Source organism: Oncorhynchus clarkii, chromosome 16, assembly GCF_045791955.1.
Source record: "Oncorhynchus clarkii lewisi isolate Uvic-CL-2024 chromosome 16, UVic_Ocla_1.0, whole genome shotgun sequence".
Taxonomy (NCBI): Eukaryota; Metazoa; Chordata; class Actinopteri; order Salmoniformes; family Salmonidae; genus Oncorhynchus; species Oncorhynchus clarkii.
Window position 1 is genome coordinate 64,456,179 of NC_092162.1, and position 26,303 is coordinate 64,482,481.

Below are 26,303 nucleotides of genomic sequence, written 5' to 3' on the forward strand. Positions count from 1 at the left end.
CATGGTTTCTCTGTCTTCCAGAAAGCACGTCTGGCCAGGATACGAATATCCAAGACAGGAAGCTCTAATGCCTTCCTCCACAGCAAACGGAATGGCCTCTTCAGCGAAGCCTTGGAGCTCACGGTAAGAGAACACTCAATACAACCACCATTGACTGCACTAGTCACGACCTCTTTAACTCACATGGGCACTCTAGGGCACTCTCTAAAACCCAGCCCAGTCACAACAGTAGAATTCTGTATGTTTACCCTGAAAGTGTTTATACATCCACATCGGAGTGACACTTTTCCCCCGTGGGATAAACTCCTGCCTCTTAAGTACCACATCATATAATCACGCTTTGACTGCACTTCATTGAACACTTTATAGATTCCATCCTTCTTCCATCTCCTTGAGGTAATCATTGACTCATAAGTAATGGGATAGATCAAAACAAGGTTACTACATTCACCAATCCAACCTCATCAGATCAGTTATTTCCTCAAGGCAGAAAGGATAGAGAAGTCTTTATTCAAACAGGGCCCTTGTGATTCTTCTCTCTCTCCTCCTGGGTTCCTGGAAGACTAGGCCTGGCCTGGCTTCTGAGAACAGCTAAATGCAGTCCTGTTAAATATGCTGTAGTGTTAATGTGAACATCTTGGTGCTCAGCTGGGATCCAGGCTGCAGGCACTAGCAGACATGTAAACACAACTCGGGTTCCTCATCTCCTCTTCTCTCTTCTCTTCTCCTCTCTTCTCTTCTCTTCTCTTCTCTTCTGCTCTCTTCTCCTCTCTTCTCCTCTCCTCTCCTCTCCTCTCCTCTCCTCTCCTCTCCTCTCCTCTTCTCTTCTCTTCTCCTCGCCTCTCCTCTCCTCTCCTCTGGGCTGAGACACACCAAAACACAAAGACACTTTCGCTGTCTCTGAATGTATAGCTTGTCCTTCTATACACCCATGAATTGTACTGAGATTTGACTGTGCCTCCACCAGCTCTCCCACGCACTATGAAGCAACCGTTAGCATGACTAAACTATAAAAACTCAAATCTGAGCTTCTATGTTTTAGAGGTTCCGAGCAAAATGATCTCTTTGACGTCACAGGGAAAAGCCAGCTGACCTTCGATACATCTGCACCACACAGAAGATTAGTCAATTGTGGCCATGTATTATGCAGCATCACCTGGTTACCTACCTGCCTGTAGTGTAGCTAATGGACCAGCCACCTGGGTGATTCACAGCAGCCCTCACACCAGTGGAGGCTGCTGAGGGGAGGATGGCTCATAAGAATGGCTGAAACGGAGCAAATGGAATGGCACCAGTATTTGATACCATTCCACCAATTCCACTCCAGCCATTATCACGAGCCCGTCCTCCCCAATTAAGGTGCCACTGACCTCCCGTGCCTCACACATCCTGCTGATTCTTTGGCTTTAGTCTTTAGGGAATGAGTAGGACAGGACCAGAAATAGGCTGGAGACGCAGCTGTGTCTGTGTACTGTAGCTCAGCACTGTTTAGGAGGTGAACTCTTCTCCACAGCACATAAAAAAAATGTGCTGCAGCACTACTCGCATACACTGGGGAGGAGGGAACTACATAACAACACACAGTAAACATGGTGGAAACTCAGCCCGGTCTCATAGACTAGACGTAACATGGTACATTTAAATCCGGGACACTCAAAATAGTATGATATGTTATGTTTGGTATGGTATGGTTAAATAACACAGAAGGTTACTTAAGGCTAAAACAAAAGTAGGATGGTTATTCGGAGAGGATGCGCACCTGATTCTAATAATTAGCTGGTTGATAAGATGAATCCGGTTAGTTACAACTGGGATTGGTGTGAAAATCTACAGGAGGGTAGTTCTCCAGGAACAGGGTTGGAGAGCCCTGCTTTAACCTAACTTCTAACCCTAACCCCTAACCCCTAGCCTAGCTAACATTAGCCGCCTAGCTAACGTTAGCCGCCTAGCTAACGTTAGCCGCCTAGCTAACGTTAGTGTTAACCACGTAGCCACCATCTAAGGTCAGCGCCAACAAATTGGAATTCGTAACATATCATACGCTTTGCAATATTCGTAACAATTTGTATGAATTGTAATTCGTAACAGATCGTACGAAATGGATGATGGACATCCGTAAATGTATACATACAACGCATTCAGAAAGTCGTCATACCCTTTGACTTATTCCACATTTTGTTGTGTTACAGCCTGAATTCAAATATGTATTGAATACATTTTTTGCTCACCCATCTACACACAATACCCTATAAAAAAAAATATTTTACCTTTATTTTACTAGGCAAGTCAGTTAAGAACAAATTCTTATTTACAATGACGGCCTAGGAACTGCCTGTTCAGGGGCAGAACGACAGATTTGTACCTTGTCAGCTCGGGGATTCGAGTCCAACGCTCTAAGCACTAGGCTACCCTGCCGCCCCGGCATGATAAAGTGAAAACATGTTTTTAGTAATTTTAGCAAATTTATTGAAAATTAAATACAGAAATATCTCATTTCCAGAGTTATTCACACCCCTGAGTCAATACATGTTAGAATAACATTTGGCAGCGATTATAGCTGTGAGTCTTTCTGGGTAAATCTCTAAGAGCTTTCAACACCTGGATTGTGCAACATTTGCATATTATTTTTTTTTAAATTTTTTCAATATCTGTCAAATTGGTTGTTGACCATTGCTCGACAACCATTTTCTGGTCTTGCCATATATTTTCAGGCCGATTTAAGTCAAAACTGTATCTAGGCCACTCCGGAACATTCAATGTCATCTTGGTAAGCAACTCCAGTGTATATTTGGCCTTATGTTTTAGGTTATTGTCCTGCTAAAAGGTGAATTTTTCTCCCAGTGTCTGTTGGAAAGCAGATTGAACAAGGTTTTCCTCTAAGGTTTTTCCTGTGCTTAGTTCTATTGCATTTCTTTTTATAAAAAAAAACCTTCCTAGTCCTTGCTGATGACAAGCATACCCATAACATGATGCATCCACCACCATGCTTGAAAAGTGGTACTCAGTGATGTGTTTGCTCCAAACATAACGCTTTGTATTCAGGACATTAAGTTCATTTCTTTGCCACATTTTTTGCAGTTTTACTTTAGTGCCTTATTGCAAACAGGATGCATGTTTTGGAATATTTGTAACCTGTACAGGCTTCCTTCTTTTCACTCTGTCATTTAGGTTAGTATTGTGGAGTAACACAATGTTGTTGATCCATCCGCAGTTTTCTGCTATCACCAATGGCCTCATGGTGAAGTCCCTGAGCAGTGTCTTTCCTCTCCGGGAGGAAAACCTCCCTGGTCTTTGTGGTTGAATATGTGTTTGAAATGCACTGCTTGACTGAGGGACCTTACAGATAATGAATTGTATGTGTAGGGTACAGAGATTAGTTAGTCATTAAAAAATCACGTCAAACACTATAATTGCACACAGAGTGAGTCCATGCAACTTTTTATGTGACTTGTTAAGCATATTTTTACTCCTGAACTTATTTAGGCTTGTCCTAACAAAGGGGTTCAATACTTATTGTCTCAATACATTTTTTTTTTTTTTTCTAAAAACATAATTCCACTTGGACATTATGGTGTGTTGTGTAGGACAGTGACACAACATCTACATTTAATCCATTTTAAATTCAGGCTGGAACACAACACCTACATTTAATCCATTTTAAATTCAGGCTGGAACACAACATCTACATTTAATCCATGTTAAATTCAGGCTGGAACACAACACCTACATTTAATCCATGTTAAATTCAGGCTAGAACACAACACCTACATTTAATCCATTTTAAATTCAGGCTGGAACACAACATCTACATTTAATCCATTTTAAATTCAGGCTGGAACACAACACCTACATTTAATCCATTTTAAATTCAGGCTAGAACACAACATCTACATTTAATCCATTTAAAATTCAGGCTGGAACACAACACCTACATTTAATCCATGTTAAATTCAGGCTGGAACACAACATCTACATTTAATCCATGTTAAATTCAGGCTGGAACACAACACCTACATTTAATCCATTTTAAATTCAGGCTGGAACACAACACCTACATTTAATCCATTTTAAATTCAGGCTGGAACACAACATCTACATTTAATCCATTTTAAATTCAGGCTGGAACACAACATCTACATTTAATCCATGTTAAATTCAGGCTGGAACACAACATCTACATTTAATCCATGTTAAATTCAGGCTGGAACACAACACCTACATTTAATCCATGTTAAATTCAGGCTGGAACACAACATCTAAATTTAATCCATGTTAAATTCAGGCTGGAACACAACATCTACATTTAATCCATTTTAAATTCAGGCTGGAACACAACATCTACATTTAATCCATTTTAAATTCAGGCTGGAACACAACATCTACATTTAATCCATGTTAAATTCAGGCTGGAACACAACATCTAAATTTAATCCATGTTAAATTCAGGCTGGAACACAACATCTACATTTAATCCATTTTAAATTCAGGCTGGAACACAACATCTACATTTAATCCATTTTAAATTCAGGCTGGAACACAACATCTACATTTAATCCATGTTAAATTCAGGCTGGAACACAACATCTACATTTAATCCATGTTAAATTCAGGCTGGAACACAACATCTACATTTAATCCATGTTAAATTCAGGCTGAAACACAACATCTACATTTAATCCATGTTAAATTCAGGCTGGAACACAACAAAAATGTGTAAAAAGTCAAAGGGGTGTGAATACTTTCTGTAACGTAACATATCATACAAAATGGAGGGTCCCGGATTTACATGTACTATATTGTATCTACTGGTGAGTCCAGGTTGTGAAACTAAACGTTAAAATGATTAAAGCCTGTATTGTTTACCAGTGAGTCCAGGTTGGGAAACTAAACGTTAAAATGATTAAAGCCTGTATTGTTTTCAGCAATAAAAAAATAAAAAAATTAAAGGTAGATTTTAGGTGGTGTGATGTTTATACATTTTAACAAGCCAAACAAAGGGGTTTGTCAGGGATTGCAGTGTGCTGTTCTGTCAGCCCTGACTGATGCAACCCAGTGAAAGTTTACAGTATGCGTACGTAACAGTGTTGCTTCTGTCCCTCTCCTTGCCCCAATCTGGGTTTGAACCAGGGACGCTATGAACACATCAACAATGGTCACCCGCAAATCATCATTACCTATCGCTCCACAAAAGCCTTGGCCCTTGCAGGGCAAGGGAAACAACTACTTCAAGGTCTCAGAGCGAGTGACGGCAACGATTGAAACGCTACTAGGCCGATGCTAACTACCTAGCCATTTCACACCTGTTACACGTATCTGGAGGAAAGAGCTTCCCCCATTATCTCTGACTGACATCACACTGCAATCTAGTAAATAGTGAGTTTTAGAGGCCTGCTGCCCCTCCATATCTAGCCTGAGGTATACTACAGACCAAACACGCATCCTTATACTTCATTTCGACGTACTAATTTATTTATGTAGTTGACATAAATTAATAAACATTGTAATCAACATTAATCAACTTTTGAGCCAAACACGCAGCCGTCTGGCCCTCTAGGCTGTTGCTCTTGCTCCCTCTGCCCATAGCTATAGACAGTAGCATCAGCCCAAACAGAGCCCAGAGATATAGCCAGCAGCAGCAGCCCAGACAGAGCCCAGAGATATAGCCAGCAGCAGCAGCCCAGACAGAGCCCAGAGATATAGCCAGCAGCAGCAGCCCAGACAGAGCCCAGAGATATAGCCAGCAGCAGCAGCCCAGACAGAGCCCAGAGATATAGCCAGCAGCAGCAGCATAGACAGAGCCCAGAGATATAGCCAGCAGCAGCAGCCCAGACAGTGCCCAGAGATATAGCCAGCAGCAGCAGCCCAGACAGAGCCCAGAGATATAGCCAGCAGCAGCAGCCCAGAGCTATAAGCAGTAGCAGAAGCCCAGAGATATAGCTAGTAGCAGCCCAGAACCCAGAGATATAGCCAGTAGCAGCCCAGAACCCAGAGATATAGCCAGTAGCAGCCCAGAACCCAGAGATATAGCCAGTAGCAGCCCAGAACCCAGAGATATAGCTAGTAGCAGCCCAGAACCCAGAGATATAGCCAGTAGCAGCCCAGAACCCAGAGATATAGCCAGTAGCAGCCCAGAACCCAGAGATATCGCCAGTAGCAGGCCAGAACCCAGAGATATCGCCAGTAGCAGCCCAGAACCCAGAGATGTCGCCAGTAGCAGGCCAGAACCCAGAGATATCGCCAGTAGCAGCCCAGAACCCAGAGATATCGCCAGTAGCAGCCCAGAACCCAGAGATATAGTCAGTAGCAGCCCAGAACCCAGAGATATAGTCAGTAGCAGAAACCCACTCAGACAATCTGACTCAGAGAAGAGGGCGTTGTGCCCCACAAACACAGAACAAACCACTCCCACATTCACACTCACACTCTGTCCCTCTCCCTCTTTCACACACACACACTGAGCGTTCATTATACTGAAATGAAAACCTAGTAAAACTCTACCTGTGTGTCTTTTTGTCTCCTCTTTCACCTTTGACCTGAAGCAACTTCCTTACAAGATGAACCTTTCAGACCAGGTACAGAGACAGCAAACAGACACACACACCTAGAAACCCTTCTATCTGTTGGCAAACAACACTGTGGAGCATTTTCACTCACAGTGTGTGTGTGTGTGTGTGTGTGTGTGTGTGTGTGTGTGTGTGTGCGTGTGTTGCAGAGTTCCATTGAGGAGGAGCAGCACCTGAGCAAGAACCAGTCCCTATTAGAGAGCCAACACCACCACCTGCTGCATTGTCTGGAGAAAACCACAGTGAGTACACACACACACACACACACACACACAAAAGGTGACAAGCACATCAAACAAGAAAGTCCATGTTAAATATATTAGTTTTTTTATCAAATGTAAAATAATATTAAAATCAAACCCCCAAAGGACATGCATTTGAGTTAAATTATGTGTTTTTCAGATGTTCCTCCTCTTCTCTTTCATCCTCTCTCTCCTCTCTCTCTCTCCCCACTCCACTCTCTCTTCCCCCCTCTCTTCCCCTCTCTCTTCCCCCCTCTCTTCCCCCCTCTCTTCCCCACTCTCTTCCTCTCTCTATTCCCCTCTCTCCCCCCTCCCCTCTCTCTTCCTCCCTCTCTTCCCCCCTCTCTTCCCCACTCTCTTCCTCTCTCTCTTCCCCTCTTTCTTCCTCTCTCTTCCCCCCTCTCTTCCCCCTCTCTCCCCCTCCCCTCTCTCTTCCCCCCTCTCTTCCCCCTCTCTCCCCCCCTCCCCTCTCTCTTCCTCTCTCTCTTCCCCCCTCTCTTCCCCACTCTCTTCCTCTCTCTCTTCCCCCATCTCTTCCTCTCTCTCTTCCCCACTCTCTTCCTCTCTCTCTTCCTCTCTGTAGAATCATGAGTTTGCAGATGAGCTGTGTTATGAGCAGAGCTACCTGGAGGGGGCACTCCAGAGCTATCCGTCTCAAAGCCCCTCCCTCTCCAGCCAAGAAGGCATGACGGGCACCTGCTGTACCCGCCACACCAAGAGGAACCACGCCCCTTTACCCAACTCCAGTATTCCCACGTGCGCTCTCTCACACACACACCCTCATCATAACCTGCAGGAGCTCAGCACTATCCACATCCAGCCCCTCAACACCAGGTGAGCTTTAAGCACTGACCAGAAGTCAGGTTTAACACAAAATATGGTAATATTATCAGGGCTACACTATTACTACTGACCCAGAGTCAGTCCGACGGTTAAAACAAACCCATACTGTGAGCTTATGCTATGGAAAAAAATAATTAATTGGTTGACACCCAAGTCCATTACTAAAGACAATGATATCTAGAATGCCAAATGGCTGTTAATGTCTCTCTGATATTTTGCTTTTCTCCAGTGATGCTGGTATGTCAGGTGCTAACAACTGACGTATCCCTGTATATTACATTGAGTCTTTCATGGGCTCAGCAGAAATATACCTTCCTCTGTCGTTTTACTTTATTTGATTAATTCTGTCATAATATGTTCCTCTTTTCCAAATCACTATGAATTAACAGACTTATTTCCCAAAACGTTTCCATATTAAACATCCTATTAAGGTGTGAGACATTCATTAGAACTGTTAAGGCTCCATGGGTTGACGAGGAATTGAACAACTGTATGGTTGAAAGAGATGGGGCAAAAGGAGTGGCTAATAAGTCTGGCTGCCCATCTGACTGGCTGACTTACTGCAAATTGGGAAATGATGTGACTAAACTCAACAAAAAGAAGAAACGGTATCATGAAGCCAAGATCAATTATATAAAGAATGATGGAAATTCAACTCCATCTTTCACTGAATCAGATCAGCTTATTCATCACAAAACCAATTGATGTTGCACATTATTATAATGATTACTTAATTGGCACAGTGGGCAAACTTAAGCAGGAAATGCCAACAACAAACAGTGAGCCATCGTATTCATGAATACAAAAACAAACTGAATGAAAAGCATTGTAAGTTTGAATTCTGTAAAGTTAGCGTGGGACAGGTAGGAAAATGATTGTTATCGATCAATAATGACAAACCTCCTGGCATTGACAATTTAGATGGAAGGCTACTGAGGATGGTAGCTGACTCTATGGCCACTCCTATAGGTCATATCTTTAATCTGAGTCTAGAGGAAGGTTTGTCCTCAGGCATGGAGGGAAGCCAAAGTCATTCCGCTACCCAAGAGTGATAAAGCGGCCTTTACTGGTTCTAACAGCAGACCAATCAGCTTGCTGCCAGCTCTTAGCAAACTTTTGGGAAAAAAATGTATTGACCAAATTAAATTATATTTCTCTGTAAACAAATTGACAACAGACTTTCAGCATGCTTATAGAGAAGGGTACTCAACATGTACTGCACTGACACAAATGACTGATGATTGGTTGAAATGAATTGATAATAAGAAGATTGTGGTTGCTGTACTGTTAGATTTCAGTGCAGACTCTGATATTATTGACCATGACCATGTGTAATGCCTTTTCAACTTCTGCCATATTGTGGATTCAGAGCCATCTATCTAATATAATTCAAAGGGTTTTATTTAATGGAAGCTTCTCTAATGTCAAACATGTAGAGTGTGGTGTACCTAGGGCAGTTCTAGTTCATTACTGGCCACCCATTCCAAAACTGACTGCAACTCCTTGTTAAGGGTTTCAGTGACTTCCTTAGCTGTGGTTGCTGAGATGTATATGGTTGAATCATCAGCATACATGGACACACAGGCTTTGTTTAATGCCAGGGGCAGGTCATTGGTAAAAATATAAAAAAGTAGAGGGCTGGTCTTGAATATCTCTAAAACTAAGAGCATTGTATTTGGTACAAATCATTCCCTAAGCTCTAGACCTCAGCTGAATCTGGGTGCCGTTGTTGAGGAGACTCTGGGTGCACAAGTTGAGGAGACTCAATTACTTGGCGTTACCTTAGATTGTAAACTGTCATGGTCAAAACATATAGATTCAATAGTTGTAAAGATGGGGAGAGATCTGTCCGCAAAACCGAAATGTTCTGGGTTTTTTGACACCACACTCCACAAAACAAGTCCTGCAGGCCCTAGTTTTGTCTTATCTTGATTATTGTCCAGCCAACTGGTCAAGTGTTGCTAAGAAAGACCTAGTTAAGCTGCAGCTGGCCCAGAACAGAGTGGCACATCTTGCTCTTCATTGTAATCAGAGGGCTGATATAAATACTATGCTGCCAGTCTCTCTTTGTTAAGAGTTGACGAGAGACTGACTGCATCACTTCTTCTTCTTATAAGAAATATTAATGTGTTGAAAATTCCAAGTTGTTTGCATAGTAAACTTACTCACAGCTGTGACACACACACTTACCCCACCAGCCATGTCACCAGGGGTCTTTTCATAGTCCCCAAATCCAGAACAAATTCAACAAAGTGTACAGTATTATATAGAGCCTTATTGCATGGAACTCACTTCCATCTCATATTGCTCAAATGAACAGCAAACCTGATTTAAAAAAACAGATGAAGCAACACCTCACAACGCCTCTCCCCTATTTGACCGAGATATTTTGTGTATATATTGATATGTAGGCTGTGTGTGCCGTTTTTAAGTGTATGTAGTTCTGTCCTTGAGCTGTTCTTGTCTATTAATGTTCTGTATTATGTCATGTTTCATGTGGACCCCAGGAAGAGTAGCTGCTGCTTTTGCAACAGCTATTGGGGATCCTAATAAAATACCAAAAATACCCAAACATTGTGACAAGAAATAACTAGCAGGTGTACTATGCTCAAGGAGCTACAATTTGTCAGTGCACAATTCAGCTGTGGAGACATGGAGTCTCAATACCAGACAACAGAAAGAGCTGGCCGTTACTATACAAGAGATTGTTCGTGAGGAGATTACCTCTGCCCTCAACTTACAATTAAAACCGGTAAATTAATCATTGGCAGTGATTACTGCTGAAGTGGGTACCTATTCAACCAAAGTGGAAAGTCTGGAGAGGATAGCCAATGAGACAGACTTGGAAACAGCACAAACTCGGTTGGAAAGGATAATTAAACTCCTAAAAGAGAAGATCGAATTCAATGTGGGGGTCAAAGGACTTGAAATTGAAGCGGGCAACTCAACTTCCTTAATCTTTTCTATGAACTGTCCGGGCAGGAGAGGCTGGGTCCCATGCCACCGATTAACATTGTGCATCGCACAGGTCCTCTCAGGAATGGATCTGATCTATGATTGTACTGATCCACAGCTTTGAAGTCAAGCTGTGAATTGTTCGCCTTGCAGTGGAATCCAGGGGTCTGACCTATGTGGGGAAGTGGATCAGCATCTACTCAGACCTGAGTGCTGAACTGCTAAAACAGAGGGAGACCTACAAAGAAGTGAGATCCCAGCTACGCAAGCTAAACCTAAGATGCGGCTTCATCCACCCGACAAAACATATCTTGACCTTCCAGAATACAACACACACATGTTCTACTGCCAGGGAGGCTAAAGACTTCTTCGATAAGCACATCAAGTCCAACACACAAGGTGACGAGCTGACAGATCTAGGTGCTGCCATAGGACAATGATGAGGAAACCCTCGCAATTGGGTAAAAGGAACACTATTATTATTATTACTATTTCTGAGCATTTGACTTTGTCATTATTATTAAATTGCCTATGTTCCAGGACATTTAGACATTGATGACTCCACACCAATTAATGAACAATGGATAATATATTGAAGTGCCATACAGACTGGGGTTGCTTCCTTGTGGGTCTACAGCACATTGCATCCCTATGGATTAAACTGCTTACGATAGATTAACAGTCCCTCCTAAGGGGCTTCCAAACAATTCCTTTTTGCTTGTTTTTTTTATTTATTCCTATGTTTAAACTAATTTAGACCATTTAACAGTAATAACAAATATGAGGATATTTGAGTTTTTCTTAGACCAAAGAAAATACCCCCCAACAACAACAAAAAATGTGTGGGGATGACCAATGGGTGGGGAATGACCAATGGGTGGGGAATGACCAATGGGTGGGGCATTACCAATGGGTGGGGAATGACCAATGGGTGGGGAATTACCAATGGGTGGGGAATGACCAATGGGTGGGGAATTACCAATGGGTGGGGATGACCAATGGGTGGGGAATTACCAATGGGTGGGGCATTACCAATGGGTGGGGAATGACCAATGGGTGGGGAATTACCAATGGGTGGGGAATTACCAATGGGTGGGGATGACCAATGGGTGGGGAATGACCAATGGGTGGGGAATTACCAATGGGTGGGGCATTACCAATGGGTGGGGATGACCAATGGGTGGGGAATGACCAATGGGTGGGGAATTACCAATGGGTGGGGCATTACCAATGGGTGGGGAATGACCAATGGGTGGGGAATTAACCAATGGGTATGGAATTACCAATGGGTGGGGATGACCAATGGGTGGGGAATGACCAATGGGTGGGGAATTACCAATGGGTGGGGCATTACCAATGGGTGAGGAATGACCAATGGGTGGGAAATTACCAATGGGTGGGGGTGACCAATGGGTGGGGACGACCAATGGGTGGGGAATCCATCTGGTTATTGTACAGACATAAATGCCATTCTGAACATGCAGGACATATCTAATAAGACCAACTACAATCCATAGGCAACCAAGGCTCTCCAAAATATACTCTCTGATTACAACCTCATTGATGCCTGACTAGCTCATAACCCTAAAGTAAAAAAGTACACTTGCTATTCAAACAGTCACAAAACATTCTCCCGAATTGATTTCATACTATAATGTACTCCTCTATTTTCTTGAATCTAGAAAATAGAAATTCAACATATGAGCATATCTGATCATCATGCCTATCACTGCCTGATACAACTTTCAGAATCTCCTAAAAGAGCCACAAGATGGCGCTTTAAAGAAGATAGCAGAATTAGAAAAGTTGTTAACGACACTGGTGTTCTCAACAAACACTTTTTTCAGACCAGGTAGCGACGTTTTTCAAAGTCAAAACAAACTATTGATAAGACAGAGAGCAAAATGTGGCCATCCATCGAGTTAGACTCAACGAAATTAGACCAACATCTCTCAATTCTACAGATCATGAGATCTCATTATACGGCGATGATATCTTACTTTAGCTAGGCAATGTCCTCAATCCCTCCCAAAACATCAGAACATCATAGATCATTTCAGATCTATCTCAAGTTATAACATCAGTCTCACCAAATCTGACCTACTGCATCTTTACTTATGGAATCCCAATCATATCCCATTTTGTTTCCTTCCTTAGATAAAACCATTGCCAGAAACTTTAAAGGGAAATTCCATTTTTGTCATCTCCAGCACCATCCCAAAATCCCCATAAGTGAAAATTGTGCATGTCCATGTTTTGTAGAAAAAAAGATAGATGGAGATACATGAAGTGTTTCCAATGACATCATCAAAAAATTATGAAACAATTAGTAGGTAATACCTACCCATAATTGGTTAAAATCACATGATGCACACTGATGATGTCATTGCAAACACTTATTGTATCTTCCTCTATCTTTTTTTACTACAAAACATGGAAATGCCCATTTTCACATTGTGGATGTTGGGATGGAATTGTGAAATTTCCCTTTATCAGAAATCTCAAATCAATTCAATTAGACCTCAGCAGATAGACACTATATCCCAGTTGCTTCAACCAAACCTTTAACCGGACGAATATCTATTCTAATATCTATGAATTTCTGTAGTTCTATGCTTCCCTTGTCTCCCCCTTCTGGCTGTTGGGATGAAATCCATAGGGTGGTTTAAAAATGGATATGGTAAGGTAAGTGAGCCCGGATAAAAATGAACTAACTCTCAAAGGGGGAAAGATGTAGGAGGACTATTCATACCAAACTTTAAATTGTATTTCCAGGCACTAGCATTTCATCCCTTCCTAAATTTGCTTTGACCAGTCCTCTTCTGGCTGTGCCCGGGTGGCGATTATAATAGTACATGGCCAAGATGTTCAAACGTTCATAGATGACCTTCAGGGTCAAATAATAATAATTACAGTGGTTGTAGAGGGTGCAACAGGTCAGCACCTCAGGAGTAAATGTCAGTTGGCTTTTCATAGCCGATCATTCACAGTTAGAGACAGGAAGTGCGGTAGATGGACAGAGAGCGAGTTGAAAACAGCAGGTCCGGGACAAGGTAGCACGTCCGGTGAACAGGCCAGGGTTCCATAGCCGCAAGCAGCAGCACGACCAGGTGGCCTGGGGACAGCAAGGAGTCATCAGGCCAGGTAGTCCTGAGGCATGGTCCTAGGGCTCAGGTTCTTCGAAAGAAAGAAAGAAAGAAAGAAAGAAAGAAAGAAAGAAAGAAAGAAAGAAAGAAAGAAAAGAGGGAGCATACTTAAATTCACACAAGACACCGGATAAGACAGGAGAAATACTCCAGATATAACAGACTGACCCTAGCCCAGGACACATAAACTATTGCAGCATAATTACTAGACGCTGAGACAGGAGGGGTCGGGAGACACTGTGGCCCCGTCCGTCGATACCCCCGGACAGGGCCAACCAGGCAGGATATAGACAGGGCCGAGTATAGCTCACGAACATGTCCCCACCGTGGGGGCGCCAAAACGGACAGGAAGATCACGTCAGTGACTCAACCCACTCAAGTGACGCACCCTTCCTAGGGATGGCATGGAAGAGCACCAGTAAGCCAGTGAGTCAGCCCCCATAATAGGGTTAGAGGCAGAGAATCCCAGTGGAGAGAGGGGAACCGACCATGCAGAGACAACAAGGGCGGTTCGACGCTCCAGTGCCTTTCCGTTCACCTTCAAACCCCTGGGCCAGACTACACTCAATCATAGGACCTATTGAAGAAATTAGTCTTCAATAAAGACTTAAAGGTCGAGACCGAGTCTGCATCTCTCACATGGATAGGCAAGCCTTTCCATAAAAATTGAGCTCTATAGGAGAAAGCCCTGCCTCCAGCTGTTTGCTTAGAAATTCTAGGGACCGTAGCGTACGTGAAGGTATGTACGGCAGGACCAAATCTGAGAGATAGGTAGGAGCAAGCCCATGTAATGCTTTGTAGGTTAGCAGTAAAATATTGAAATCAGCCCAAGCTTTAACAGGAGGCCAGTGTAGGGAGGCTAGCACTGGAGTAAAATTATTAAAGAATTTGGTTCTAGCAGCCGTGTTTAGCGCCAACTGAAGTTTATTTAGTGCTTTATCCGTGTAGCCGGAAAGTAGAGCATTGCAGTAGTCTAATCTAGAAGGGACAAAAGCATGGATACATTTTTCTGCATCATTTTCGGACAGAAAATGTCAGATTTTTGCAATGTTAAGTAGATGGAAAAAAGTTGTACTTGAAACAGTCTTGATATGTTCGTCAAAAGAGAGATCAAGGTCCAGAGTAACGCCAAGGTCCTTCACAGTTTTATTTGAGACGACTGTACAACCATCAAGATTAATTGTCAGATCCAACAGAAGATCTCTTTGTTTCTTGGGGCCTAGAACTAGCATCTCTGTTTTGTCCGAGTTTAAAAGTAGAAAGTTTGCAGCCATCCACTTCCTTTATGTCTGAAACATAGGCTTCCAGGGAGGGCAATTTTGGAGCTTCATCATGTTGCATTGAAATGTACAGCTGTGTATCGTCAAGTTAACATTATGTTTCCGAATGACATCACCAAGAGGTCAAATACATACTGAAAACATTAGTGGTCCTAAAACGGAACCTTGAGAAACACTGACATTTACAGTTGATTTGTCAGAGGACAAACCATCCACAGAGACAAACTGATATCTTTCCGACAGATAAGATCTAAACCAGGCCAGGAATTGTCCGTATAGACCAATTTGTAGACCAAATCTCGCCAAAAGATTGTGTGATCGATGGTATCAAAAGCATCGCTAAGGTCTAGGAGCATGAGGACAGATGCAGAGCCTTTGTCTGACCCCATTAAAAGGTTATTTACCACCTTCACGAGTGCAGTCTCAGTGTTATAATGGGGTCTAAAACCAGACTGAAGCATTTCATATACATTTTGTCTTCAGGAAGGCAATGAGTTGCTGCGCAACAGCTTTTTCAAAAAATGTTGCGAGGAATGGAAGATTCGATATTAGCCGATAGTTTTTTATATTTTCTGGGTCAAGGTTTGGCTTTTTCAAGAGAAGTTTTATTACGGCCACTTTTAGTTTGGTACACATCTGGTGGATAGAGAGCCGTTTATTATGTTCAACATAGGAGGGCCAAGCACAGGAAGCAGCTCTTTCAGTTGTTTAGTTGGAATAGGGTCCAATATGCAGCTTGAAGGTTTAGAGGCCATGACTATTTTCATCAATGTGTTCAATACTTATGTGTTTAATACTATATCAAGAGATATAGTATTAAAAAACTTGAGTGTCTCTCTTGATCCTAGGTCCTGGCAGAGTTGTGCAGACTCAGGACAATGTAATTTGTTAATTCTAATGATCATGATCTTTTCGTTAAAGAAGTTCATGAATTTATCACTGCTGAAGTGAAAGCCATCCTCTCTTGGGGAATGCTGCTTTTTAGTTAGCTTTGCGACTGTATCAAATATACATTTTGGTCTTCACTGATAAAATGAAAATACTGCCCCCTAGTACCAACAGGTTAAACAATTTAAACTAAATTAAACAAACTTTCAAAACAATGTAACTGGGAATCAAAATGGCATGCCCATACTCCAATATTTCACAATAGCGCCTTGCAATGTGGAGGGCGGCTTTTTGCATCACCCCAATGGTCAAAATGTGGAACTCGTAGCCGTGCCGATATCACGGACAGTAATGGTTTGAGAGCATTCCAAGATTTGAAAAACACATTACCGGGCAAATATACATTTTTTTATATATATTTTTTAAAAATATTTTATATATATATTATATATATATTTACAACTTCCCCAACTATTTACAACTTCCCTTGCGAAACCCAACTACCAAACCTTCCAATGATGGGATTTTAGGGATGCACCGATATGACATTTTTGGCCGATACCGATATCTGATATTTTCCTTGCCCAAAAAAACAAACCAAAACCAATATTTTAGCTGCTGCCTTTTAAACATTCTAGTACAGTTAAATAGTTAACACAGACACACATGGACGCAGCGGTCTAAGGCACTGCATCTCAGTGCAAGAGGCATCACTATAGTCCCTGGTTCGAATCCAGGCTGTATCACATCCGGCTGTGATTGGGAGTCCCACAGGGCGAAGCACAATTGGCCCAGCGTTGCCCGGGTTTAGCTGGGGTAGTCCGTCATTGTAAATAAGAATTTGTTCTTAACTGACTTACCTAGTTAAATAAAGGTTACACACACACACACCACACTGTCCAAAAAGTTATTTTGTTGACAATTACGTATGTATGTCCCCATTACCAGTAAAACATCATCAAAAGCTATTTCTTTCACTTACTTGCTGTGAAGTTTCGTTGTTCATTTGTTTAGATGTTTCATTCTCAACCAGGATTTCATCATACATGTCAAGCAGTAAAGTTTTAGCTCTGTTTGTCCGTGGCCCCTCTTCCTCGGTGCACACTGTCACTGTGTCTGTTTTTTCCATCTTCAACCAGCTGTGTATGTAATATTTAAAGTAAACCCTGTGTCTTGTCTGCATCGAAGCAGCGATCCTTGTACCTAGCGTCGAGCACGGTGGTGACATGGTAAAGAGGCTCAGAGAGAATACCACCAAATCGCTTGTTCACAGCCCCGAATACTTTCGTACGTTTTAACCCTGCGGTCTGTGGGCAGTTTTGTTGAGCAGGTGTTTCAATGCCATGACAGAGGGTATCATGTCTGCTGCAGACGCAGTTGATTAGCTTATTTCTTAGTCAGTTCATAGTCAGTTGTTCGAATGGCACTAGGAGTGTGTTCATGTTTCCAAGTTTCAGACATGTTCTCAAATGCCATTGAAATGGCAGCAGCGGTATGAGAACCAGCACATTCTTGGGCAATACGGCTTTCCTCAATACAAAATCTTTGTCGACCCACTGTGCTGTCAGACTCAGCATGCTCATGGGGTTGACATCGCTGGTCCAAATGTCAGTCGTGGCACCCATAGCAAGCAGCATAATGAATTAAATTATCTTGCCGTTAATGGATTTCGGCTTTGAGTTGTCTCGCTGAAATGTTCTTACTCTTTTAAATGACTGCTCAACTTGAACTTGTTTAGTTGCTGGAAGTGTGCGCTTAGTATTTTTCAGCTTTTGTTCTGTGTAGAGCTGTATTTTTCATGGCGTCATTACATCATCTACCTATGTTTATATAGGTATGCACGTCAGCTTTGGCATCGGTTTTTCACATCAGCATTAAACTAGACATCGGGCCGATGCCAATGTTGGCATTTTTAGCTAATATTGTCAGATTCTGATATGCTCACGATATATCGTGCATCCCTATGGGATTTATAAATAAATTATCTGGGTTCCCGAAATGACTGAGCTTAATAATATATAAACAACTTTTGGAAAGCTCATATTCTGAGCTTGCCATTAAAAAAGTATGGTCCACAGATCTAATTGAATCTAAACAATCCTTTCACTGGAACAGAATGAGGAAAAATATGACCTTAGCATCCCGTAATCTGAACCATCAATTTATACATGTTAAGTTCTTTCACAGACTTTTCACATCAAGGAAATATTTTACGGTGAGATTGGCTCCAATTCGCAACTGTTTACGGTGTCCCCTAAATCAGGTAGGCACATTTCTCCATTTGATGTTGGAGTGCCCTGCAGTTAAATGCTTCTGGGGAAATGTTACTAAATTAATTTCAAAGTGCATTATTAGATACACCCACCTAGTACCGCGTTGCCTTCCCCCTTTGCCTCCTGAACAGCCTGAATTCTTCAGGGCATGGAAATGTTGCTCAATTGGTATCAAGGGACCTAACATGTGTCAGGAAAACATTCCCCACACCATTACCCACTCTTACCCCACCACCACCAGCCTGTACCTTTGACACCAGGCAGGATTAGGCCATGGACTCATGCTGCTGCAACCAAATCTACTTGCACATCCTCATCACTCCAGTGTAAATTGCTATATTGTAATTACTTTGCCACTATTGGCCTATTTATTGCCTTACCTCCTTACTTCATTTGCACAACTGTATACATATTTTTCTATTGTGTTATTGACTGTACGTTTGTTTATTCCATGTGTAAAGCAGTAAAGTCATAGGGGCGGCAGCGTAGCCTAGTGGTTAGAGCGTTGGACTAGTAACCGGAAGGTTGCGAGTTCAAACCCCCGAGCTGACAAGGTACAAATCTGTCGTTCTGCCCCTTTAACCCACTGTTCCCAGGCCGTCATTGAAAATAAGAATTTGTTCTTAACTGACTTGCCTGGTTAAATAAAGGTAAAATAAAAATAAAAAAATAAACTCTGTGTTTTTGTTTTTGTCGCACTGCTTTGCTTTATCTTGTCCAGGTCGCAGTTGTAAATGAGAACTTGTTCTCAACTGGCCTACCTGGTTAAATAAAGGTGAAATAAAATTAAAATTAAAATCCTGACTCTGCCATCAGCATGACGCAACATAAACTGGGATTCGTCAGATCAGGCGACATTTTTCCACTCAATTTTCCAGTGTTGGTGATTGCGTGCCCACTGAATGGAGACATGTTGGCTGGGTGGGGTTGGAGGAATGGAATGGGAGGTTGGGGGAATGGGATGGGAGTTTGGGGGAATGGGATGGGAGTTTGGGGGTGGAGGTCCAAATGTATTTATTTTCTATTCCTGTTTACACTGAATTTATTGTTTATTATTAAACTGTGTATTTCTTCTGGGTTTTTTCTTTTGAGTGACAGCCTACAGGAACAGGTTTTATAAATGGATAACTTGAAATGGATAATGTACCTGTAACCTCCCCTCAACAAAAAAATAACAAAACAAATAAACATTTGGTCTCATAAAAACATGTTTCTCATCCCCTCCTCTCTCTCCACTCCCTGCCTCTCTCTCCACTCCCTGCCCCTCTCTCTCTCTCCACTCCTTGCCTCTCTCTCTCTCCACTCCCCTCCTCTCTCTCTCTCTCTCTACTCCCCTCCTCTCTCTCTCTCCACTCCCTGCCTCTCTCTCTCTCCACTCCCTGCCTCTCTCTCTCTCCACTCCCTTACTCTCGCTCTCTCTCCACTCCCTGCCTCTCTCTCTCTCTCTCCACTCCCCTCCTCTCTCTCTCTCCAGTCGCTCCAGTCTGAACATGCGTGTGGACGAACCCGCGCGCCTCAACTGCCAGAGTGGCACGATCACCACTGCGATCATCAGCATTCCGACGCCCCCAGCAACCACTCCTGAGAGCGACGCCCACCCTCCACCCCCAGGCCCCGCCCTTCAGAACGTTGTGAAGGTGTCTGCGCTGTGAGAGTAGAAGCGCAGCAGGACGCGCGGACAGACAGACAGATAAGATGGATAGACAGACTCATGCAGATAGACAGAAGGACAGTGCGAAGGATACGACAGACGAGCAGGCGAATGCTCTGAAGGCCGAGTCCCAGACTGAAGACATGGAGAAGGACTGCCTACTAGTGGAGATCTACTGTAATGACATGGACTTCCTGGAGAAATGGAGGATGGATTTTAGATACAGTCTACTGTAGGTGTCTGGGCGCTTCTGTATGTTTGAGTGTGCGTTTTGTGTGTGTTTGAAGGTTATAAGTGTGTGTGAGAGAGAATGTGTGTTAGAGAAAATAAAAAAGGTTTGAGTTTTTGGAGTGTATGAAAGAGAAAGAAAAGCACTTGATGGGTCGCTGGAGAGATGTAGAGCAGTAAAGTCATATGTCACTGTGCACGCAGCACCTTTATATGGTTAGTGCTATCCGGGATCATTGGGACATCCCTACACTAAACCTTAACCCTTACCTAACCCTAACCTTAACAATAACCTTCACCTAACCTTAACCCTTACCTTAACAATAACACTTACTTAGCCCTAACCTTAACAATAACCCTTACCTCACCCTAACCTTAACCATTTTAAATGTCAACTTCCATGGGGGGTATGGATGTCCCAAGGATCCCGGATAGCAAGGACAACCTTTTTATGGTTTGGAACCTGAGTTTGACATTTGACCTGTCTGGTCTTTACATCGTTACAGCAGGAAACAGTGATCATAGCAAAGAAAATAACTTAGACATATTGAAATCATTAAAGTTTTCCTCTGGTTTGTTATGTTCTTTATGGTTTGATTCAGTTTGATCCACTTATTCGTCGTCATAGATACATGTCACTCACCATCCAAAATCTTTTTTTTTTTCTTTTTTTTCTCCCCAGGTATAATTTAATTTCACAGTGAAAATTCTTAACAGATCAAACTATGGTAGGTGTCTGTGTCAGAGATACTAGTGGGTTTCTTATATTTGTGAACGTGTATGTGTGTATGCCTGTATGAGCGTGTGTGAGTTTGAGGAGCTGTCTGTAGTTTAGCTCTTTCTGTAAGTGTCCATGGCTCTGTATATGTGTGACTAGCTGCCACTCATGGAAAGCTCCTGTACATATTTTTGTCCAAAATTCTCAGCTGGAAGCCTTTTACACAATATGTGCCTGTTTTGCTTGAGTAAATTCTTGATTTTATTTCTCTCTTTTTTTATAGGTCAGTTTCCCTCCCTTTGCTTTCCTCTGGGCTCTAGTTGTAGATATTCAACAGACCTTTTATGTAAACTTGCTTCATTATCCAACACCAAGACCAAAAAGGTTGTATTTAAACTTAAACCACGTCTAACTAAAAGCACAAGGTGTTTGCTGAGAATTTCTGACAGAGATCTGTCCAGAGCCTGGGTTATATTGTGAATATTGTTAATATAATATTTTGTAATATTTTCCCATTGTTTGGCAGAGCCAGTGAAGCTGTCCTCTCTCACTCTCTTTCTCTCTCGTTGTCGTCCTGTGTATCTCTTTCTCTCTCGTTGTCGTCCTGTTGTATCCTTTCCTCCGTTCTGTGTGAAGAACAGTATGCTTTTGGTAGTTGTTTTTAGTCGTCAATGTTTTCTCCCCAAACTCAGCTGGCATTTTTCAAAGTTGTTGGGTGTCTGTAATCTTCTATGTGGATAGAAACTTGGTGTTTGTACTTTTTCTGTGGCCTTCCATGTTTTTCCCCTGGGACATTCTGGGTCTTAAATGTTTTATTTTTTTCCTGGAGAACTTGAACCTGGGACATCTGTTGTCATGGTGACCACAGAGACATGGAGGACTGGATGACACCCACCCATGGACCTAAACCAACCTTAACATCTAACACTAGCCATTTATCTTCTTGATTACAGGGTCTGAAATGTCTCTTTACCAGACACTAGAGTTTGGCTCAGTTCATTTCAGTATATTCAGACTGAATTCAGACCCCATCCCTTCCAGAGATACAGGCACACAAAGGGGCAATGCAGAGTAGATCCATGGCATCTATCTACGACATGACACAGGACCTGTGATTCAACCAAACCAAAAGGGTTCAACTATGTTGGATCAGGAAGTTAATGGTATTGTTTATTTAGTGGATGACCTGCATTTGTAAGCACAGGTATTGTTACTTTAGAACTCAATGATGTATTCCGTGACCATAGCTCCCAGGATCTAGTATAGACCCAGTCGTTATGGGATAGAATGTTGCGATCTTGCCCTCCAGTAGGGAAAACAACCTGTGGTTACCTACAGTGCATTCGGAAAGTATTCAGACCCCTTGACTTTCTACAAATGTTGTTACAGCCTTATTCTAAAATTGAATAAATATCAAATGTCCTCATCAATCTACACACAATACCAGATAACGACAAAGCGAAACCAGGTTTTTCTAAATTTGTACATTATTACAAATAAAAACCAGAAATACTTTATTTGCATAAGTATTCAAGACCCTTTGATATGAATCTTGTAATTGAGCTCATGTGCATCCGGTTTCCATTGATCATCCTTGAGATGTTTCTACAACTTGATTAGAGTCCACTTGTGGTAAATTCAATTGATTGGACATGATTTGGAAAGGCACACACCTGTCTATCTAAGGTCTCACAGTTGACAGTGCATGTCAGAGCAAAAACCCAAGCCATGAGGTGGAAGGAATTGTCCGTAGAGCTTCGAGACAGGATTGTGTCGAGGCACAGATCTGGGGAAGAGTACCAAAAAATGTCTGCAGCATTAAAGATCCCCAAGAACACAGTGGCCATCATTCTTAAATAGAATAAGTTTGGAACCACCAAGATTCTTCCTAGAGCTGGCCACCCGGCAAAACTGAGCAATCGGGGGAGAAGGGCCTTGGTCAGGGAGGTGAACAAGAACCCAATGGTCACCCTGACAGAGCTAAATAGTTCTCTGTGGAGATGGGATAACCTTCCAGAAGGACAACCATCTCTGCAGCACTCAATCAATCAGGCCCTTATGGTAGAGTGGCCAGACGGAAGTCACTCCTCAGTAAAAGGCACTTCAGCCCGCTTGGAGTTTGCCAAAAGCACCTAAAGGTCTCTCAGACCATGAGAAACAAGATTCTATGGTCTGATGAAACCAAGATTGAAATCTTTGGCTTGAATGCCAAGCGTCACGTCTGGAGGAAACCTGGCACCATCCCTACAATGAAGCATGGTGGTGGCAGCATCATGCTGTGGGGATGTTTTTCAGCAGCAGGGACTGGGAGACTAGTCAGGATCGAGGGAAAGATAAACGGAGCAAAGTACAGAGAGATCCTTGATGAAAACCTGCTCCAGAGCACTGAGGACCTCAGACTGGGGCAATAAGGTTCACCTTATTCGTCTGAATACTTTCCGAATGCACTGTGAGTTACTCCATTGGCTCACAACAAAAAACTTGACCTTTTTCAAACGCAATTTTCTTGTTGTCTGCTTGTTTTAGTCAATTACAAAACTACATTTAAGAGAAGTACAACATGTCTAAAGATCACTTTCCAACATGGCCTGCTCCCTAGCGTTCTCTCTACTTAGAAAAACATATTGTAGGGCTTCCCTCATGCCCCTTTTCATGACGATGCTAGCAGCCACTTGAATGAGTGAGTGCTAGCTATCTACTGACCGAAACATTAAACTAGCCAAGACCAACAACACAAACAAACAGACTATACAGCTACAAGCAGTTAGTGGAGTTACAAACGAATGGTACTAAACAAGTTAAATGTCTTACCTGTGATGAAATGTTTTCCATACATAGCCTACTTGGACTCCGCGTCCCCAAATATCCCACACCGAATAGCCTGAAGCCACAGGGCTCTTCTCGCAGGCTCTTTCCTTATGTGGGAGCATTGCGAACCGTAGATTGGGATTTTTGACCTGACTACATGTACATTTTCAGCATGTTTTGTTATTTCTGTATAACAAATACTTAACAACGAGGTTGCCAATTTTACAATTGGGGTCAATAGGAAATAATATTGGTTTTCCCCAATTTGTGGGCCTGGTCGAGGTTGAAATCCGACTTGGGCTATTAGTGTACGTGTAATACACAGTCAGACGCTCTCTGTCACAGAGCAAACAGAGAAACAAGCACAGCCAGGCAGGCACTTTTCCGAAGTGAATTACATCTTACTCACAGTTTCCAGGCCTGGTTGTAACACTATTTTAATTAGATTGACAGAAAAGCGGAGACAACAGCAGTCTGTAAAAGTAGGTTCACGTTATTGGGTTGAAATAGAAAAGTGTTATCACAAGTCCTGCATACCATGACTTAAATCAAATAAAAAGGCTGACTTTGCAGTCTAGCCTACCATGACACTGTAGGGGGGGCAGTGATCAAACACACAATACTCCCCTAAAAAGTGTCAAATCATTGTTATCTTTTCCCTAATGATTAACACTAAGGTCTGTTATTGTGTCAGTCCTCTCTCTTCTTTTTTGTTTTCTTTTCCCTTAGCCAATTTGTCTTTTCTTCAGCTCAGTCTCTCCATCACTCTTTGCTTTCCCCTGACTCCTGTTGTTGTTGACACTAATGCTGTGCGTATCCTGTCAGTGTTGGTTATTATTTATGACCTTGTCTTGTGTCCCGACTGTGAAAACGCCTGATAAAAACATCTATATCTGCCGAAACCACCTCTGACTCTGTCTCTTATGTCATCCACTAACAGACATTGGGGGTGGTGGGATGTAGTGTGTGTGTGTGTGTGTGTGTGTGTGTGTGTGTGTGTGTGTGTGTGTGTGTGTGTGTGTATTATAGTTGTAAGTAGCTTTTCTTCCTTCACTAATTGCAATTTCACACATGCTGATGACAGTAAGAACAGACGCTAAACAGTCATACCCCTCATAAAGGCATCGTTACGGCACATACTGTACAATCCCATTAGCTACTGTCTATTCAATTCATACATCTATACATGTGATAAAAAGGCTACCAGCCTGGCTAGCATGTTTTAATATTTACCTGAATAAACTCAGGTAAAAACCTCAAAAGTGAGATGTTATTAGATTATTTACACATGATGATAGAATTCTCAATTGTATGAAATGATATTGTGCTGACAGGGCACTACAATTGAATCCTCCGCAGACCGGGCTTGACTTCTGTCCAGGGGTCCCAGTTCTCAGTCCTCCTGGGTCTGGATTGATTCCTCAGCCCCTGCAGAGAAGTGAGGAGAGCAGTTTGCTGAACTCAGAGCGGAACTGTCTGGTGACCATGGTGTAGATGAGGGGGTCCACAGCTACAGGGACACAGGTCAGGATCATGGCTGAGGTCTCCAGCTCCTTCAAGACCCAGGTCTGCTGGAGAAAAGGGGAGAGGGAGGGGGTGCAGGGGCAGAGAGGAGGGGAGAGAGGAAAACAGGGGAGAGGGAGGGACAGAGGGAAAGAGGACGGGAGAGAAGAGGGAATGAAAGAGTAGCCTACAAAATTAAACACTGTAAAAGTTGTAAATGAATATGAAAGCTGTAGAGACTCATTTTCTAATAATTTCATGATATAGCCTACTCACTGAGTCTCTGCCCCTCGTCACGATGGCTGTATTAGCAGAATCACAACCATGGGCATCCAGAAGAGAGTGAAGGTGATGATGTACCCAAAGCGCTTGGCCAGTTTCCCCTCTGTCATCTTCTGTCCCCTCTCCCTAGCGGTGGGGGTGAGGAGACACACGGCCCTCACTCTCTCCTGAGCTTTCTCCGCTGCAGGGGTGCTGGTCTCCTCAGACACTGGGATCACCGTGCACCGTGGGAGTTGCAGAATCCGCAACGCTACAGCCGCTAGTAAGGATTTGAACGTGTGCCCCGGTGCTATCCGCGGTGCTGAAACAACATAGTTCTGACAACTCCAGATGTGCCTCGACACAGAGGGCCTCAGCTGAATCCCGCGGTCTGATACTTTGTTGCCTGACTACTTTAAATATCCACGCGTAGTGAATAACTATTAAAGTCAGGCTGCAGCCCCACACTGGAACCAAAATATATGCGCCAAACGTCACGTGTTTGTCTACGTGACGACGGCACATCATGTAAAACAGATAACGTCTGGCCAGAGCCAGCGAAAGCTATAAGTAACCTGAAAGCCCAGATGGCGAGGATCCAAACCGGAATCCTGGCCTTCGTCTTCTTGTTGTGAAACGGAAAAGCGGTTCTCCTTCCATTGATGGTCAACAGTACCACATTTAGTTTACTCATATCTTTGCAGTTAAAACTAAATGTAAAATGTCTCCCAAACCTGCAGACACAGCCATGCTCCAAGCCTTTTCTCCTCTCACCAGGCAGCACAGAGCAAACGGAATAATTTTGATAGCAGCATCCTTGACCTAGCTAGCCTATGACACATGTCAATGGGGTGAATTGGTCATAATTTAAAGTGTGTTCTGTGATTGAGTTGCATATTGAGGGAGAGACTGTTCCAAGCCTGATTTGATGAGCAGGGCTTTGC

The 26,303-nt window shown here is 42.8% G+C and overlaps 1 protein-coding gene and 1 pseudogene across 1 annotated transcript in view; one reads left to right on the forward strand and one right to left on the reverse strand.

Moving 5' to 3' along the window:
- LOC139367742 (potassium voltage-gated channel, Shal-related subfamily, member 3) overlaps nucleotides 1-20,729 on the forward strand; it is a 299,482-nt gene extending 278,753 nt beyond the window's left edge. Inside the window, exons 4-8 of the mRNA XM_071106061.1 lie at nucleotides 22-123; nucleotides 6,540-6,572; nucleotides 6,713-6,805; nucleotides 7,389-7,639; nucleotides 19,665-20,729. Coding sequence (XP_070962162.1) covers nucleotides 22-123; nucleotides 6,540-6,572; nucleotides 6,713-6,805; nucleotides 7,389-7,639; nucleotides 19,665-19,842 — 657 coding nt within the window. The 3' untranslated portion in view covers nucleotides 19,843-20,729. The remainder of the gene's footprint in view (nucleotides 1-21; nucleotides 124-6,539; nucleotides 6,573-6,712; nucleotides 6,806-7,388; nucleotides 7,640-19,664) is intronic.
- Nucleotides 20,730-25,016: 4,287 nt separating this feature from the next.
- Nucleotides 25,017-26,053, reverse strand: LOC139367368 (uncharacterized; annotated as a pseudogene).
- Nucleotides 26,054-26,303: the final 250 nt, after the last annotated feature.